This window comes from Hypanus sabinus, chromosome 6 (assembly GCF_030144855.1).
Source record: "Hypanus sabinus isolate sHypSab1 chromosome 6, sHypSab1.hap1, whole genome shotgun sequence".
In the NCBI taxonomy this organism is placed as follows: domain Eukaryota; kingdom Metazoa; phylum Chordata; class Chondrichthyes; order Myliobatiformes; family Dasyatidae; genus Hypanus; species Hypanus sabinus.
The window spans coordinates 148,907,396-148,927,004 of record NC_082711.1 but is presented as its reverse complement, the minus strand read 5'-3'; the positions used below and the strand labels follow the sequence as shown (position 1 = coordinate 148,927,004).

At 41.2% G+C, this 19,609-nt stretch overlaps 1 protein-coding gene across 2 annotated transcripts in view; it reads right to left on the bottom strand.

Annotated features, from left to right (window-relative positions):
* caln1 (calneuron 1) overlaps positions 1 to 19,609 on the bottom strand; it is a 444,094-nt gene that overhangs the window by 14,221 nt on the left and 410,264 nt on the right. For both annotated transcript variants that reach the window (XM_059971403.1, XM_059971404.1), the window contains exon 4: positions 11,656 to 11,809. In XM_059971403.1, coding sequence (XP_059827386.1) covers positions 11,656 to 11,809 — 154 coding nt within the window. The remainder of the gene's footprint in view (positions 1 to 11,655; positions 11,810 to 19,609) is intronic.

Here is a 19,609-nt window from a genome sequence, read left to right as displayed (position 1 = left end):
GGGACACACACTGTTTAACTAGGGTATTGGCAGCTAAACTTGCTGTGGAGAATAAAGAGGGAAATGAACTAGTCTTTCAAAATTGGGTAGTTCCCTTTATTGATGGTACTTGTGACTATTCATATCGGTTAGGGTTTCAGGTTTTCATTTGAATTTAAAATGTCAAGGTCTGCAAACCCGATACCATCACAATCAATCTTGCACTCTCCCACTACTGGAAAAATCCTCTCTTCATCCACTAAATCTTTCAATATTTGATAAATTTTAAAAAGATCCCCCCTCATTCTTCTAAGCTTCAGAGAGTACGGGCCCAGAAACATCAAACACTCCTCATACGTTGACCTTTTTTCATAAGGTCAACGTATCATTTTCATAAACCTTTGCCAGTACACCTTTCTTTAGATATGGGGCTCACAGCTGCTCACAATGTTCCAAATGTGGTCCGACTAACTGATTATAAAGCTTCAGCATTGTGTCTTTCCTTTGATTCTACTCCCCTCAAAATCAATGCTGACATTGCATTTGCTTTGCTAACTACCGGCACAACCTGCAAGTTAGCCTTTAGAGAATCCTGCACTAGGACTCCCAAGTCCCTTTGCACCTCCGATTTCTCATATCTCTTCCCATTTAGAAAACAGTTTGTCTTTATTCTTTCAACCAAAGTGCACGACCATACACTTGCCTAGGCTGTATTCCATCTATCACTTGTTTTTCCCATTCTCCCAACCTAAGTCCTGCAGCATACTCCCTCTTTCCTCAACACTATCTAACCTCCACCTGTGTTTGTATCAGACTTGGCTACAAAGCCACCAATTTTGTCATTTATATCGTTAACATATAACAAAAAAAGAAGTACATTCAAAAAAGACCCCTGGTGAACATTACTAGTTAGTAGCAGTCAACCAACAAAGACCCACTTAATTCCTATTCTTTGCCTTCTGCCAGAGCATAGGAGTCCATAGCCAGTCTTCTGTCCCTGCTATAGACTCCTATCTTGTTAACAGCCTCATGTGCGGCACCTTATCAAAGGTCTTCTGAAAATTGTAGTAAACAACATGCATTGACTCTCCTTTGTCAACCTTGCTTATTGTTCCAACAGATTTAGCAGGTAAGATTTTCCCTGAAGAAAATTATACTGATTTCGGCCTATTCATCACCTGCATCCAAGTACCCCAAAACCTCATCCTTAAATATGGACTCTAACATCTTGTCAACACTGAAATCAGGTCAATAGGCCTATAATTTTCAATTTTTGCCTCCCTCCCATTTGCGATTTTCCATTTCACTGGAACCATTCCAAAATCTAGTGATTCTTGAAAGATCACTATTAATACTTCTATAATCTTTTTAGTGATCTCTTTCAGAACCTTTGGATTTAGTATGTCCAGCCCAGGGTCCTTATCCACCTCCAGACCTTTCCAATAACTAAGCACCTTCTGCTTAGTAATATCGACTACACTTAACTCCTGCCCCTGACTCTTGCTTTTCTTGAAACAGTTTTTTTTTCAAATTAGTGTTATGCTGACATATTTAATTAACTGTGTAGGTTCATCTCCAGAAGTTAATTCTGGTTGAACAAAGTGCAAGTGTTTTTGAAATCATTTCTTCATCCGGAGTTCTGTTGTGTTATACCCTGTGGCATGTACAAAGTTGTCCTATACTACAGCAGGAGACTGTCTAACAAATGCTTCATGCTGAATTTTGAATATCCATGAAACATGGGCTTCTTGAAAGCTTTGTCAACCAATCTGACAAACCTCTCAACATTTTCATTTGAAACAGAATACTTTGAAATTTATAATTATTCCACTGCAGAAAATCTGCTACTGTGGGGTTGTTAGCTGGAAATCCTCTTCAAGCAAGCTTCTCATAATAAATCAGAGCTCTGCTTGCTTCACCTTTCCTGTATTCATTGTCTGTCCTTGCCTCTTGCTCTACATCCATTTCATGTTCTTTTTCTAATACGATACGGTGACTAGAGCTGGAAAGAATTACTTATGACCCGGCACCATCCTTGGCAATCATCTGAGCTCATGCTGAGGTCACTATGTCTTCCTTCACCAGTTGGAATGCTATCCCTCAACCATTCTGACAAATGCCGCCACTTTTCCATTTGAAACGGAATGCTTTGAAATGTATTACCATTCCATTTCAGGGCCGTTGGCAGGAAAACCTTGTTAAGCTTAAAATAATGAACAAGGAGAATGTCACTTTTCTTGTATTCAATGTTTGTCCTTACTTCTTCTTCCAAATCCATTTCATGTTCTTTTTCTACAAATAATATATTGGCTGAAGCACCATTACCTGAATTGGAAAGAATTGCGTATAATCTGGCACCATCCCTGGGAATGGTCTGAGCTCAAGCTTTTGCATGAAATTGGCTTCAGCATCAAGATCTACTCATAGCTATATCTGTCTGCTGCTGTTTCATACTGTGACATAGATACTATACAGTACCACGCTGACTGACAAATGGTCATTAACCTAAAACATTAACTTCATTTCCACAGTTGCCAGCTGTTTTCTTTAAGGTTATTGTAACTGGGGGTGGTAGTGGAGATAAGCTCACACAATCTATTAAATACTGCCAATGGTTTGCACCTCAAATAGCCGCTGACAATCAATTCCTGCTCCTGGCCTTCATCTGTGGCTTAGCTACTAAGCCCTGGCAGAACCATTTCTACCGACAGGAGAAGGGGCAAAGACGGGTTACTGGCGCCTTAAAACCAGTCCCTTCAGGCAGATGGGGCTCATCAGCCGTGGCTGGCAGCTCATCGAGGAGAAGGAAAATTCTGATCTCAAACCTCCACTGCCTAGTGGCTATACCCACTCATGGGGAAGGCTTCGGGAATAAACCCTGAGGAGAAATCTGGAGCCATAGTCCCTAGACAGTCCTACGTTGAGTTCAATGCTGACTGGCATTGCCTGCGACACCGCTGCTGCCAAACTCTTATTGGTCACTGCCGTTCCTTTGGATTCATCAGCTGTGTAGAGGTGAAATCCTGCTACATGGGCAACAGCTTGCTCTCTGTATCATTCTGCCTTGGCTTGTTTATCATGTAGACAGCTGGAACACAACATTCATGGTTTACTCCTGCCAACAGGGGGGCCTCATCTGACCTGCAGAATGTTTTCACCAATCTCTGTTCTTACCTCATTCACTAACTGTTGAAATGAACTTCCTGTAGCAGTGTGCTACATGCAGCGCTGAAATAACGACATGGAGTCAGTAAACTGTGGTTAAAAAAAGATTTTATTTGAACTTCGCGGCCTCGCTTTAAAGCCTCCCTGATCCCGCCCTCCCTGGGCGCGGATGCTGTAGGGGGCACATATTCACAGTCCTGTCCCATGCATGGATGCTGTAGGGGGCACGTATTTACAGTCCCGCGCGGGCTTTTCCCTTTGTTGGTGAAGCAGACCTGGCGCCCTTTTGGGACTGGCCTTTATGCCGGCGCGCTGGCTATTTGTGAGCCGGTTCGAGTGCCCTAGGAAGTGGGTCGCCACATTCAAAGCCTTAAGGTTTACCTTTCTGTTGTCTTTTTCAATTGGCATTGAAAACCCTTTTTGTTTTTGTTTTTCTTGGCCTTGGATCTGCAAGCTGTAAAAGTTGTCCTTTCTTTGAGCAAATTAAGCACCATGGCAAGTAATAATTGCCACTGCAGAAATAACAACTGACCAAGCAGTATGTTTGAAGTATATTTACCTTTTGACTTCACTGCAGCTCCCAGAATATGGTCTTCAGCCATACCAGGCACTTGCACTGGAAAAACTAGTGGGTGCCTGTGGTAAACTATGTATACCTGTCCGGACACACTCCTCTGCTGACTGCTCCTGTGGCTCCTCCCACAGACCCCTGTATAAAGGGGATTGGGGCACTGCTCCTCCCTCAGTCTTCGAGATGTCATGCTCCCTTTTGCTGCTAATAAAAGCCTATCGTTCACTTCCAGTCTCCGGGAGTGATTGATGGTGCATCAGTGCCACAATAATGTAGTGGTTAGCACAGCATTATTACAGCTCAAGATGTCAGAGTTTGGAGTTCAATTGCGGTGCTGCCTGTAAGGAGTCTCTGTATATCCTTCCTGTGGAATGCATGGGCTTTTCCCGGGTAATGCAATTTCCTTCCACAGTTCATTGACCTACTGAGTAGGTTATCTGGTCATTGTAAGTTGACCCGTAATTAGGTTAGAGTTAATTGGGGTTGTTGCGGGTTGCTGAGTCAACATGGCTCAAAGGGCCCAATGGGTTTATTCTATGCTGTATTGGTAAATAAAGAAATAAACAAATTTCTGTTGCACTTTTGGACACCTTTTTTATTCACACAAGAATCTCCAAATGTGAATATCAGGCTTTGCATGCTTCTCAGCTTTTCCTGAATGTGTTTGTTTACCGGTCGACACACAAAAACAATTGTGTAAGGCATGATCTAGCAGGCATCAGAATTGCAATGCATCAATATCTTCTCAAATAAAACATTTAAAACACAATCTCACCTGATTTCTGGCTCCTTGGACCAGTCTCACAGTATTCAGACTCAGATTCAAGTAATTGTCATATTGTTCTGCATAGGGACATAGAGTCATAGAACTCTACAGCACAGAAACAGGTCCTTCGATCCATCTAGTTTGTGCCTAACTATTATTCTGCCTAGTCTCATTGACCTGCACTCCATAATAGTCCTCCATACCTCTCCCATCCATGTACTAATTCAAATTTCTCTTAAATGTTGAAATTGAACCTGTATCCAGCATTCCACTGGCAGCTTGTTTCACACTCTCACTACCCTCTCCCCCTCATGTTCCCCTTTCACCCTTAACCCATGGCCTCTAATTCTAGGCTCACTCAACCTCAGTGGAAAAAGCCTGTTTGCATTTACCATATCTATACCTGTCATAATTTTATATTATGTACCTCTATCAAATCTCCCCTCATTCTCTTACACTCCAGGGGAAAAAAATATCCAAGCCTATTCAACCTTTCTCTGTAACTCAGGTTCTCAAATCCCAGCAACATCCTTGTTCATTTTCTCTGCACTCTTTCAATCTTATTGCTAACTTTCCTGTAGGTAGGTGACTAGAACTGCACATTTGACTCCAAATTAGGCCTCACCGACATCTCATACAAATTCACCGGAACATCCCAACTCCTGTATTCAGTTCTTTGAATTATGGTCAAGGTGCTAAAAGCTGTCTTTATAGCTCTATCCACCATTTTCAAGCAATTATAGATCAATATTCCCAGATTCTTGTGTCCTACCACAGTCCTCAGAGTCATACCGCTCTCTGTGTAAGTCCTACCCAGGTTTGTCCTTCCAAAGTGCACCCCTCACACTTGTCTGTATTAAATTCCAACTGTCATTTTTCAACCCATACATCCAAAGCACACTTCACCCTGTGTGGTGTGAGCAGATTTGAGAGTGTGCCACCAGAAATATTGCTTTTTAACATATCAAATCATTTGAGCTCTCACAATGTCGTTTAATTAAATTTTGGCTAATACTGGCAAGGTCAGCATTTATTGCGGCCATATAAATGCTACGTTCTTGAACAGCTAGTTCTTTTTGTGAACATACTTACACCGTGTTGCTGGGGAGGGATTTCCAGGATTTAGACCCAGTGACAACGAGGAGTCAAAATTCCAACTGAGGGCAAGCAAACTGTGCAACTTGGAGAGAAACCAGGAGGAGGGTGGTTTTCACCTGCACCTGCTGCCCTTTTCTTTCTTGCCGGTAGTGGTCATGAGTCCATCAGATGCCATTGGGGTAGCCTTGGCATGTATTGTTGACAGTACACAAGGATGCTTATCTAGTTGGTTGCATTGGTCTGGATGATGTTGAGCTTCATGGAAGTTGTTGTAACTGGGCTCATCCATGGAAGTGGAGATTATTCCATCTTGCAGTGGGGAAAGTGTAGGGATCAGGAGGTGAGTCACTCAATGCAAGATACTCAAGCTCTGATCTTCTCTTGTAACCACAGTGGTTACATGGCTGGTCTAGTTTATGGTCAGTGGTGACCCACAGGATATTAATGATGGGTGACTGCTTGATGGTATTACTACTTATGTTAAGAGTAGGTTGTTATGCTCTGTAGTTGGTGATGGCCATTGTGTGGCACTTTAGTGGCATTTATTTCCTTTGCCACTTAGTATATAACAAGACTTTGAACAGGTCATGTTGCAGAGCTGCCATAGCCTGCTTCACCTACCAATGAGTGCAAATTCAGTTGACCATTGTATAATTATTGGCGACCATCCCCACTCAGATCTTATGATCTAGAAAGGTCATTGATGATGCTACATAAGTTTGTTGGGTCTAGTACTCTGCCCTATGGAACTCCTGAGGTGATGAGTTCAGATTCAGATTCAGTTTATTGTCATTTAGAAACCACAAATGCAATGCAGTTAAAAAATGAGACAATGTTCCTCCAAAATGATATCACAAAAGCACATGACAAAACAGACTACACCAGAAAATCCACATAATGTTTGGCAATCACCAATCCAGAGTCCGGAGAGGCTGCTGGATATTAATATCGTGCTACAATCTTAGCGCGTTCCCCGGAAAGGAGCTCCAATCCCACCAGACAAAACAAGACCAAAAACTAAAGCTGCAAGACCTGCACAAAACCACATAATTACAACATATAGTTACAACAGTGCAAACAATAACATAATTGATAAAAAAAAGACCATGGGCACAGTAAAAATAGTCCAAAGATGTTAAAAGACTATAAGTTCAAAAGAAACCACCACACAGTTTCCACAAGTCCTCAGGGTCCCGAAAGACTCATCATCCCACGCAGTCGGCAGAAGGGAGTACCCCTGCTATGGACTTACATGGCACTGCCCGACTCAGCCTCGCAGAGGCAGCACACACTGAAAGTACTCCGACCGCAGCAGACTCTGAGTCCGTCGAACCTCTGAGCCTCCAACCATCCCCTCCAGCACAGCTTCTCCGAGCACCATCCTCTGCCGAGCATATTAAGACGCCCCCGCAAACGGCCATCGGCGACACAATCCCAAGGACTGGGGGCCTGTTCTTCCCAGCAGAGACCCGGACCTCACAGCAGCAGCAGCAACGAAGAAGGTCTTCCTGGAGATTTCCAGATGTTCCTCCGTGCTCCCACGTCCATCATCTGATTATGATTGCGCACGGCACCCCCCTTCACAAATAACAGATAATCAGCTCTGGAGTGGCCGCTGTAAGCTGCGTCGTGCTGCCATCTTGGATTCTTGGAGTTGGGACTGGAATAATTGATCCCTGACAAATACACCATCTTCCTTTTGTAGTATAACACTAACTATATTTTCCAGTTGATATTATTTGATAGTAACAGTATCAGACTTCCTTATTGCCACACTTGGTCAAACGCTGCCTTGATCTTATGAGCAGTCACTCTCTGTCACAACCACAGATTCGGCAGCGCAGCAGATACAGCAATTGCTCTCCTGAATATGCGCAGTATCATTTCATTGTGAGAGCATTTAACTTCATTCATTCCATCGTAGTATTTGTCGAGACTTGGACACAGCAATGCTTCGTTGCCTAGTTGCATTCTGCCTTGCTTGAGAAATTGGACTGTCGAGTCAGTTGACTCTGAAGACTAGCAGCATTCATTTTATTCTTAGTTGCTCTTTTCAGCCGCAGTGTAGGCTTCATTTTCTATTTGAGAGTTTTATTTAACGGCCCTGTTTGGCCTAGCATTTATTGTTTTCTTTTCCCTTTTACACAGTTCGCATTAAAGTCTGTGAACTATCGGCCTGCTTCGGTGTCTCACATTCTGCACTTGGGCCATGTCCAAACCTGGCGACACTCTCACCTCACCTCTGGGATTCAACTCTGTACCCGTCTGGACTGGGCTATGGTGAGAGCTGGAGCTCAGTGTTCCTGGAGCATGGATAGCTTCATTCACTTCAACACTAAACTGATTCCACAACCAATTAGACTCCTCAATTCCTAGAGTCTAGTCTGACACCAACTTACACACAAACATACACTCAACTGAGCACCACTCCACTCCCTCTACAATATTTGCCCATTTCCTTCTCAATTCCTGTTAAAATATTGTTTACATTGTTTACATTTACATAATTTATTATTATATTGTAATTTGCCCTTTACTATGCCTATTGTCTTGTTTATTAATTATTGCACTGTTATGTGCATTTTATGTAGCCCCGTGTAGGTCTGAAGTTTAATGTAGTTTTGTGTTGTTTTACATAGTCTAGTGTAGTTTTGTATTGTTTCATGTAGCACCATGGTCCTGGAGGAATATTGTTTCGTTTTTACTGTGTACTGTACCAGCAGTTTGGTTGAAATGACAATAAAAGCAACTTGACTTAAGTTGACTTGAATAGGCTCACTTTCAAGGAATCTACCTTATTTTCCCAATATTAATTATTATTTTAATTCTTTTGTATTTCCACAGTTTGTCTTCTTTTGCCTAATGGCTGTTTGCCCATCTTTGTGTACAATTTTTCATGGTTTCCATTGTATTTCTGTGTATCAACTGTGAATGCCTGCAAGAAAGTAAATCTCAGGATGGTATATGGTGGTATGCTGTACACTGTTGTGTACTTTGATAATTACTTTGCTTTGAACTTTGAATTGGTGAAGGCCAGTAAATATCCTGTTAATTACTTATCTATCAGGCTATGCAGCTTTGACTTCTGCAAACTTTAGCCAAGTTTACAGACAACACAAAGATAGGTGGAGGTGGTGTTGAGGAGCCAGAAAGTCTGCAGAAGGACTTCGACAATTTGGGAGAATGGGCAAAGACGTGGCAGATGGATTGTAATGTAGGCAAGTGGATAATCATGCACTTTGGTAGAAGGAATAAGAGCATAGACTATTTTCCAAATGGGGAGAAAATTCAAAAATCAGAGGTGCAAAGAGTCTTGGGAGTTGTTGTGCAAGATTCCCTAGAAGTTAACTTGAGGTTGAGTTGGTGGTAAGGAAGATAAATGCAATGCTAGCATTCATTTTGAGAGGACTGGGATATAAGAGCAAGGATGTAATGCTACAGCTTTATAAGGGATTGGTCAGACTGCACTTGGAATATTGGGAACAGTGTTGGGCCCCTTGTCTAAGAAATACTGTGCTGCCATTGGACAGAGTATAGAGGAGATTCACAAGAATGATTCCAGGAATGAAAATGTTAAATGTATGAGGAGCATTTGATGTCTCTGGACTAGTACTCACTGGAGTTTAGAAGAATGGGGAAGGGGTGATGATCTCATTGAGACATATCGAACATTGAATGGCCTAGATAGAGTGGCTGTGGAGAGGAGGTGTTTCCTATATTGGGTGAGTCTAGCACCAGAGGACACAGCTTCGGTATAGAGGAAAGTCCATTTAGAATAGAGATGAGAAAAAATTTCTTTAGTAAAGGGTGTTGAATCTATGGAATTCATTGTTGCAGATGGCTCAGGAGGTCAAGTCCTTGAGTATAATTAAAGTGGTGGCTGATACGTTCTTGACTAGTCAGGGAGTCAAAGGTTATGGGGAGAAGGCAGGAGACAGCGATTGAGAGGGATGACGTGTCAGCCATGGTGGAATGGTTGGACAACTAGTGATGAGTGTTATTGATTCAAAATTGTTGGTGAGTCATGAGATAATTTCCTATACAGAGAATGTCTGGAATAGGGAATGCTTTGGCACAGGGAATATCTCAACTCACGATATTTGCATATTTATAGGTAACACCCGAGAAAAAAGAAAATTGGTCTTTGAAGATAAGAGAGGTAAAGTTCGACATGTCAGATTAGGGAGGATACAGACTTGCTTCTGAAAGCTACTGTTTTGGTGTGCACCCAAGCGGAGATTCGCCATTAGATTACACAAACCTAGCAAAGACAAATCGGTTTGGTTGTGATGCCTTACATGATAGAAGATCACACTGATAGTCACTATGCAATTATGCACATGATGAGTTCCCAGCAGGTAGATGTCGCATTAAAATTTCACACCAGCTAGAGTCTACAAGGTGATGCATAATGAACAGTTTTCACAATAGCTAGTGTCAACATGCCTAAATACAAGGTTATGCATATGGAACAGTATGAAGACTGGTAGTATACAAACAGACAGCAGATTTTTGGGGGTAATTGTAACTTTTTCTCCATCCCTATTGTTTTCTCTTTATGCTTCTATTTTCAGTTCCCCAGGCTGACACATCCCAGCCTCACCAACGGATTTATATACATGATTGGGTCATAAACAGCTCTGATCAGCTCAATCTCAACTTCTTTCTCTTTTTCTCTTCCACTCTGAAGCCAAGGCTTAGCTTTGTATATTTTTAGGTTTTATATACGTAGAAACAAAAAGGAAGATACTGGTATTGAATTTCCTCAGGGAAATGAGAAGGGATGAACTCTCCCAAATGCCAATGTGAAACAAGACTTCGCAGAACCCTACTAGCATTACAATCCCATCAAGATCATAAAATCTCAGGGTCCCAACAGGACCAGAATTCATAGTGGTATGGTTGCTATATTTATTTTTAAATTCACTGAGTGTGTGCACTTGGACTGCTTTACATCAACTTGGTTAAATTTTGATTTAACATCCTTTAGAAGTCACTACAGAAGACTTCAAACTAATTAAAACTTAAAGGCAACACTTGAGTTAGCAACAGAGAGAACTGGCTAAAAATCAGCATTACTTAACTGTCAATATCAGAGTGTATTAAAGCCATGGAAGTGCATAATCCTACAGCTTGAGGCAGTGTGTGTAGGACAGTTCCAAGTAATTGAGGGGCTTCTTGCATTCGTTCTTCCTAAACTCAAATGGATGGCAGCAATTTTAATTAATTTTGTAACTCATCATTATTTTCAAGCATTAATTCATTAATGAGTGAGCTACATGCAGTAAAGATCTGCCATTCCAGAAACCCACATGAGTTGTATATATTTTTTCATGTATCTTGCAATTCAATTTGGAGGTACACAGTTGAATCAATTCATCGGCAGACTCTATAGTCACAGAGGAGCTCTGAATCATTTCCCAGCTGTTAATGAAACCAAAGTTTCAACAAGAGTTGATTTCTTTGAGGGGAGTTTATTCAAACAAAATTGTTGATTTAACAACAGACTATGTTCTATCAAATGTCTCAATTGAATTGTTTATGGAAAATCGAGCTTGTGTGGTAAAGCTGGGATGTGATTGTAAAGTACCTTTTCTGTAATAAAATAGCTCAATGCACAAAATCAATACTTATTGAGGATACAGTATACAGGTAAGTCAAAAGCTATAGGCAGAATGAAAATTATGAAGGACAGGAATTGTAATGTGGTCGTGCTAAGAAACAGGTCAGCTACCAAAAAGCTGATGCTATCTGTGAAGTGATACCTCAAATTCAAATCTATTCTGAAGTTAGGTGATAGGAAGGAGAATAAACCATTCTTGTTTTGATTGAAGTATAAAGAACAACCTTGTAAGCAATCGTGCAGCACTGAATAGAAAGTGGCTGACAGCATTGAAGAAAATAAGCAGGATCTGTGACTCTGTCCAGTTACAAAATATCAAGGAAACCTAACTCATGTAAAATTTGTGGTGACCTTAATGTGATTTATTTTTATTCTTCTTTAGCTGAAAGTGACTCAAGCTAACTTTAAAATAATTAACTCAGTTTCTCTGTTCTGAATGTACAATGAGCTTACCTTCAAATTCAGTATGACAATTACTCGAACTTTCATTCAGGCTCTCCTCCTCTGTAATGATGATGTTCTCAATGTCTTTCATTGTCAAATGGTCCCGAAATGCATGAAATAATATGTGCTTCAATTCTTCCAGTGTAATCCTCTGCATATCAAACTGGTGGAAAAAAACACAAATCAATCAACGTCCACAACAAAATAACCTTTACTTAGTTTGATGAGAGAATGTTCAATAGTTGAAAGAAATTGTAACTGAATTATATTATTAATTGTCTTTTTTAATGTCATTTTCAATCTTATTTATTGCCTCCCTAGGTAGAAAGATCCCTGTCACGTTTCTGCACAGACTCTGCCATTGCAATCTTTGTGAGCTGGCCAACAGGATTCAATGCAAATCCCTCTCATGCTCATTAAAATTTGAGCTAGAAACCTAAACTGAAAATCAAACATATACCCTGTTTATGAGAAAAAAGGTTATTCATTTGAGTGTGTTGAAATTTACTTCAATATTTATACGGAAGGTGTATTTGTCCTTGGTCCCTGCAGGAAACTCCATTTCCTATGCATAACCAGGTTGGCTGGACTGGCAATCAGATTGCTAATCATATTAATATTACATTTAATTCTGAGATAAGATTTGCACTCTGCTTCCGCTCTCAGCAAACTTGTTTATTTCCTCCTTAATAACATCACTAATTTTACTCGTTTTGCCAAAACCTTCCACCATTTTGTCCAGGTTCAGCTAATCTCCTGGTCTTCCTCTCATCTGTCCTTACTCTGACCTTTTACTTCTTCTCACCTGTCTATTACTTCCCCCTGAGTCTCCTCCTCCTTCCCTTTCTCCTATGGCCCACTCTCCTCTTCTATCAGATTCTTTCACCAGCCCTTGATATTTTCCCACTAACCTGGTTTCACCTATCACCTTCCAGCTAGTCTCTTTCCCCTCCTCATCCCCTCCACCCCTTCCCTCAAACTTTTATTCTGGCATCTTCCTCCTTCCGTCTCAGTCTGAAGAAGGTTCTCAGCCTGAAACGCCGACAGTTTGCTCTTTTCCACAGATGCCGCCTGACTTTCTGACATCCTCCAGCATTTTGTATATGCTGCTTTGCATTTCCAGCATCTGCAGACTTTCTCGTGTTTTCAATCTACTAATCTCTGTAAAGTATCTTAGCAGTCCTACCATAATACAATACAGGAGTATTGTGAACAAAGCGGATGAGCTTAGAGCGTGGATCAGTACTTGGAACTATGTTGTGGTGGTCATTACAGAGACTTGGATGGCTCAGGGGCAGGAATGGTTGCTTCAAGTGCCGGGTTTTCAATGTTTCAGAAAGGACAGGGAGGGAGGCAAAAGAGGTGGAGGACTGGCACTGTTGATCAGAGGTAGTGTCACGGCTGCAGAAAAGGTGGACGCCATGGAGGGATTGTCTACAGAGTTTCTGTGGGTGGAGGTTAGGAACAGGAAGAGGTCAATAACTCTACTGGGTGTTTTTAATAGGCCACCCAATAGTAACACGGACATTGAGGAGCAGATAGGGAAACAGATCCTGGAAAGGTGTAATAATAACAGAGTTGCCGTGGTGGGAGATTTTACTTTCCCAAATATCGATTGGTATCTCCCTAGAGCAAGGGGTTTAGATGGGGTGGAGTTTGTTACATATGTTCAGGAAGGTTTCTTGACACAATATGTAGATAAGCCTACAAGAGGAGAGACTGTACTTGATTTGGTATTGGGAAATGAACCTGGTCAGGTGTCAGATCTCTCAGTGGGAGAGCATTTTGGAGATAGTGATCATAATTCTATACAATAGTATTAGAGACAGATGGGAAAAGACAAGTTAGAAAAATGTTTATTTGGAGTAAGGGGAATTATGAGGCTATCAGGCAGGAACCTAGAAGCTTAAAATGGGAACAGATGTTTTCAGGGAAAAGTACAGAAGAAATGTGGCAAATGTTCAGGGGATATTTGTATGGGGTTCTGCATAGGTATGTTCTAATGAGACTGGGAAGTTATGGTAGGGTACAGGAACCATGGTGTACAAAGGCTGTAGTAAATCTAGTCAAGAAGAAAAGAAAAGCTTAAAAAGGTTCAGAGAGCTAGGTAATGTTAGAGAACTAGAAGATTTTAAGGCTAACAGGAAGGAGTTTAAGAAGGAAATTAGGAGAGCCAGAAGGCACCATGAGAAGGCCTTGGGAGGCAGAATTAAGGAAAACCCCAAGGCATTCTACAAGTATGTGAAGAGCAAGAGGATAAGATGTGAGAGAATAGGACCTATCAAGTGTGACAGTGGGAAAGTGTGTATGGAACGGGAGGGAAAAGCAGAGGTACTTAATGAATACTTTACTTAAGTATTCACTATGGAAAAGGATCTTGGTGATTGTAGTGATGACTTGCAGTGGAATGAAAAGCTTGAGCAACTAGATATTAAGAAAGTGGATGTGCTGGAGCTTTTGGAAAGCATCAAGTTGGATAAGTCGCCAGGACCTGATGAGATCTACCCCTGGCTACTGTGGGAGGCGAGGGAGGAGATTGCTGAGCATCTGGTGTTGATCCTTGGATCATCAATGGGGACAGGAGAAGTTTTGGAGGATTGGAAGGTTGTGGATGTTATTCCTTTATTCAAGAAATGGAGTAGACATAGCCCAGGAAATTATCGACCAGTGAGTCTTAACTTTGGTGGTCGGTAAGTTGATGGAGAAGATCCTGACAGGCAGGATTTATGAACATTTGGAGAGGCATAATATGATTAGGAATAGTCAGCATGGCTTTGTCAAGGGCAGGTCGTGCCTTGTGAGCTTGACTGAATTTTTTGAGGATGTGACTAAACACATTGATGAAGGAAGAGCAGTAGAGGTAGTGTATATGGATTTCAGCAAGGCATTTGATAAGGTACCCTATGCAAGGCTTATTGAGAAAGTAAGGAGGCATGGGATCCGAGGGGACATTGCTTTGTGGATCCAGAACTGGCTTGCCCACAGAAGACGAAGAGTGGTTATAGATGGGTCATATTCTACATGGAGGTCGGTGACCAGTGGTGTGCCTCAGGGATCTGTTCTGGGACATTAACTCTTTGTGATTTTTATAAATGACCTGGATGAGGAATTGGAGGGATGGGTTAGTAAGTCTGCCGATGACACAAAGGTTGGGGGTTTTGTGGATAGTGTGGAGGGCTGTCAGAGGTTATTGGTCAGAGGTATGTCAGAGGACATTGATAGGAAGCAAAACTGGGCTGAGAAGTGGCAGATGGAGTTCAACCCAGCTAAGTGTGAAATGATTTATTTTCGTAGGTCAAATATGATGGCAGAATATAGTATTAATGGTAAGACTCTTGGCAGTGTGGAGGATCAGAGTGATCTTGGGATCCAAGCCCATAGGACACTCAAAAATAGGTGTGCAGGTTGACTCTGTGGTTAAGAAAGCATATGGTGTATTAATCATGGAATTGAATTTAGAGCCAAGAGGTAATGTTGCAGCTATATAGGACCCTGGTCATACCCTACTTGGAGTACTGTGCTCAGTTCTGGTCTCCTCACTACAGGAAGGATGTAGAAACCATAGGAGGGGTGCAGAGGAGATTTACAAGAATGTTGCCTGGACTGGGGAGCATACCTTATGAGAATATGTTGAGTGAACTCGGCCTTTTCTCCTTGGAGATGAGAGGATGAGAGGTAACCTGATAGAGGTGTATAAGATGATGAGAGGCATTGATCGTGTGGATAGTCAGAGGCTTTTTCCCAGGGATGAAATGGTTGCCGCAACAGGGCACAGGTTTAAGGAACTGGGGAGTGGGTACAGAGGAGATGTCAGGGATAAGTATTTTACGCAGAGAGTGGTCAGTGCATGGAATGGGCTTCTGGCAACAGTGGTGGAGGCCGATATGATAGGGTCTTTTAAGAGACTTTTGGATAGAGCTTAGAAGCATGGAGCTTAGAAAAATAGAGGGCTATGGGTAACCCTAGCAACTTCTAAGGTAGAGACATGTTTGGCACAACTTTGTGGGCCGAAGGGCCTGTGTAGTGCTGCAGGTGTTCTATGGTTCTATCAAAACCTATTTCTCTGTAATTCACTGACCTGCATTGTGTCTTTACAATTTTAAAATTCTCATCCACATTTTCAAGTCTCACCATGTCCTTAACCTTTTCTCTTTTTGCTCTTCCATCCTAACAGCATTCTGAGAAAACTCTCTTTCTCCTCTTTGACATCCAATATTAATCACTACCTTCCACTGCCAAAAGCTTAAGTTTTGTAAATTTCTCCATAAAACTCTCATTCTCTCTCTTTTCTTTCTAAACAACCCATAAAATCTTCATCGAGTGAGCTTTTAATCATATTTCCTTACATAGTTCAATCTCAATTTTTTTTTTATAAAACTCATATGAAGATCTTTGGGTTGTTTCACGTTAAAATACTTCTTAAATGTGTAGTTCTTGTTATGTTTCTCCATTATAGTGTGTACACTTAACTGAAAAAATATAAACATGAAATCGAGGCCCACAGACAAAATAACTGATTCAATTATTTATTATTTTTATTAATCAGTTTAGTTTCTCTTCATCACTTTGTTTAATGGCATTATCACTAGTTTTCTTTGCCTCAGAAAAAAAAAATTCCTTCACTTCAAGTTTCAGCTTTAAATTACCGGGTGTTAACATATCAGAAAACTTGTGCTCGGTCCAGCAGTCAGATACAATCAAAAGGAAGGCACATCAGCAGCTTTACTTTTGTAGAAGATTAAAGGAGATTCAACTTGTCAGCAAGCACAGTAACAAACTTGTACAGATTCGATAAAGTTTTCTGACTGGTTGCATCCTGATCTGGCACAGTCTTTCGAATATATAGGAATGTAAGAAGCTGTTGAAAACAGCCCAACTCAGCCCAATTCGGCGCTGGCACATCTTTCCCCACTGTCGGAAGTATCTACATGAAGCACTGCCACAAGAAGGCAGCATCTATCATCAAACATCACTGCCATCTGTGCCATGCAATCTTCCTGCAGTTACTATTGTGCAGGAGGAACAGAAACCTTAAGACACAGTCCATTAGGTTCAAGAACAGCTACTTCCCTTCAGCCATTCAGTTCTTGCACTAAACTGCACTCCCCTAATCATTTCCAGTACAGCAGCGCTATGACCGCTTTCCCTACAAAAGATATTTTTTTGTTCTAATTGCATTCATCCGTGTATAATTTTAAAAAATTCACAACTGAGGTCGATTCCCCAGTGTCGTACAGTCTACCGTGAGAGTACATCATGGAAGTTCCCTGCTTTCGAAGCTGATAAAATATTTTGGGTCCCACCTGATTATGTAAATATGAACAGATTTTCTGGCACAATTTTTGAAGAACATCGCCTTCTTGTGTTCTTCCAAAAGAAATATCTTCCCCAGACAACAGCAATGAAGTCAGATTGTAGAGCAATGATCTCGTGCTGCTTAGGCTAACATGCTGTGCACAAATTGACTCCCACATTTCCTAGGTTATAGCTGTGACTATACTTCTAAATACTCTGTCACACAGTGAGCATGAAAGGCATAACAGAAATGTTTATCTCTCTGCCTTCCGTGTACCTCAATTGCTTGTGGCACTTAGCTGACCATTAATTGAATTAAACTTTTACTGTAACATAGTCCTTCCACTTCAACAATAATTCATTTATTGTGGAAGTCTGTCCTTTTCATTCAGCATTTTGAGTGAAGAATTGAGTGTCTCTGCTGCCTTATTCATCAATGATAATGGAACCACTGAGATGGAAAAAAGACACTTCAGATGCATTAGCTTTGAGCAGTGCAGCCAAGACATTGGAGTTTTCAGTCTCAGGCATGTACCTAGGAGATATGCCAAATGCAGGCAGTCTTTTCCTCAGTAGCTGAACAGAATTCAGAAGATGGTCTGTTTTCCAGGTGTGAGTTTACAACAATAAAAGGTAAAGACCTGTCAACAGGTGACAGATCTGTTCATTTTTTTGATATGAATGATGCTAAATAACAAGGGCAAAAAGGAGACACAGGGCTGAATATCCTAGTGAGAATCTGGCTTGACAACTGTTCTGTGCAAGATATAAGAGTCCATTAAAATGAAGAAAATCAGCAGCACATGATGACAGAGAAGACTGAAAAAATCCCAGGCAACGGAGGTTCTATACCACAGGTTGGACCTAATAAAGACACTGGAATTCTTTAGCAATGCAACACATTATAAATGAGCAAAATTTTATACATTTTGACATTCAAAAAGCCCTTGACTTGGTCTTTCACAGGAGAGTTATGACTACTGTAAAACCTCTCAGGATCCAAGATTGTAAATTGGATAATTAGTTGGCTAGATAATAGGAACAGAAGGTAGACATTGATAGTAGTTCTAATTACAAGTTGTGTGCAGTGTAATCCCTTGGTAATGATCATATGACCTTTATTGATGACCTTTGTGACTGATTTGTAAATACAATATCTTACTTTATAGGTGATACACATGGAGAAAGTGGAATTTTCCAAGGTGAAGAATTATTCAGGGAGCAGTGTCGGCACTTAGCAATTGTGAGATCAATATTCTCTCTTAATGCTCAGTAATCTAATGCACAGCAGGAATACACGGGAGACATGCTGTTGAGTCGAGAACATCAGAACAAGGATTTCTATGTAATATTGAATCATATAGAAAGTGTTTGAAAGCAAAAATATCAGACTTGATAACAACAGCTGTCAAATGAAATCTAGAAAGTGAAGAAGATAATGCATGTTAAATCTGCACGCCATTATTAAAGTGTAAACAATCCAGATAAAGAAGAGATATGCATCAGGTTGCGAGTCACTGCAAATTGCTAAATTATTCACACAGTAATAATCGTTTCCCCATTTAACTTGATGCAGAACTTAGGTATGTACTTAATGATATAAAAACATCGGTATTAGTGAGGTGTTGGTTCTCGCTATGCCACTCAAACTCTAATCTGCTCAAAAGAATGAAATGGCTTTTCCAATCCTACAATGTACCTAGGGCCCTGCGGACCTGGATTCCTCTCTCAGTCCATAAGACAAAAAAAACATAAGACATAGAAGCAGAATTGGCCATTTTGCCCATTGAGTCTGCTCCACCATTTCATCATGGCTAATCCATTTTCTCTCAGCCCAGATCCCTGCCTTCATGCCCAAATCAAGAAACTATCAACCTCTGACTTAAATATACCCGACGACTTGCCTCCACAGCCACCTGCAGCAACAAATTCTACAGATTCACCACCCTCTGGCTAAAGAAATTCCTCCTCACCTCTATTCTAAATGGACGTCCCTCTGTCCTGAGGCTGTGCCCTCTGGTCTTAGAGTCCCTCACCACAGAACACATTCCCTCCACATCCACTCTATCAAGGCCTTTCAATATTTAATAGGTTTGTAAATCGTGTGTCAGTCCTCTGTCACAGAAAAATTTTGACTGTGTTCAAGTCTTGGGAGTTAATAATAACAGCAGGGTAGCAGCTTGAAATACGAATTATCCCCTTGCCTCCACAGATGCACCCTGACTCGCTGAGCTCCTCCTGCAGTTTGTTTTTTCACTCCAGATTCCAGCATCAGTGTTCTCTTGCATTTCTGTCTTAAACAGAGCACCCTGCTGATGCTGTTCCTTCATCATTCCTGGAACTCACTACACAAAAGCATTTTGGAAATAATTCCATCAGAAGATTGGCGAGGTCCAAGGAAGCAGCCCACTATCAACTCAAGTGTTTCAGGGTTGGACGGTAGATGCTGGCTTTGCCAGGCACTAGCCAGAAGTTGAAAGATTATTTTTTTCACTAAGTCAATGGGAGGTGTTGTTGTACCAATGACACACAAGTATTCTTTTAGATCAAAGTTGATTTGTTTCCTTTCTGGGTCTGGGATGATTAATGTGGTACCAGTTAGGGCAGGTGGTGTCATTTGTGGTGGGTGGGTGAATCACTTGTGATGTGTTGTACTCCTTCCCCTTTG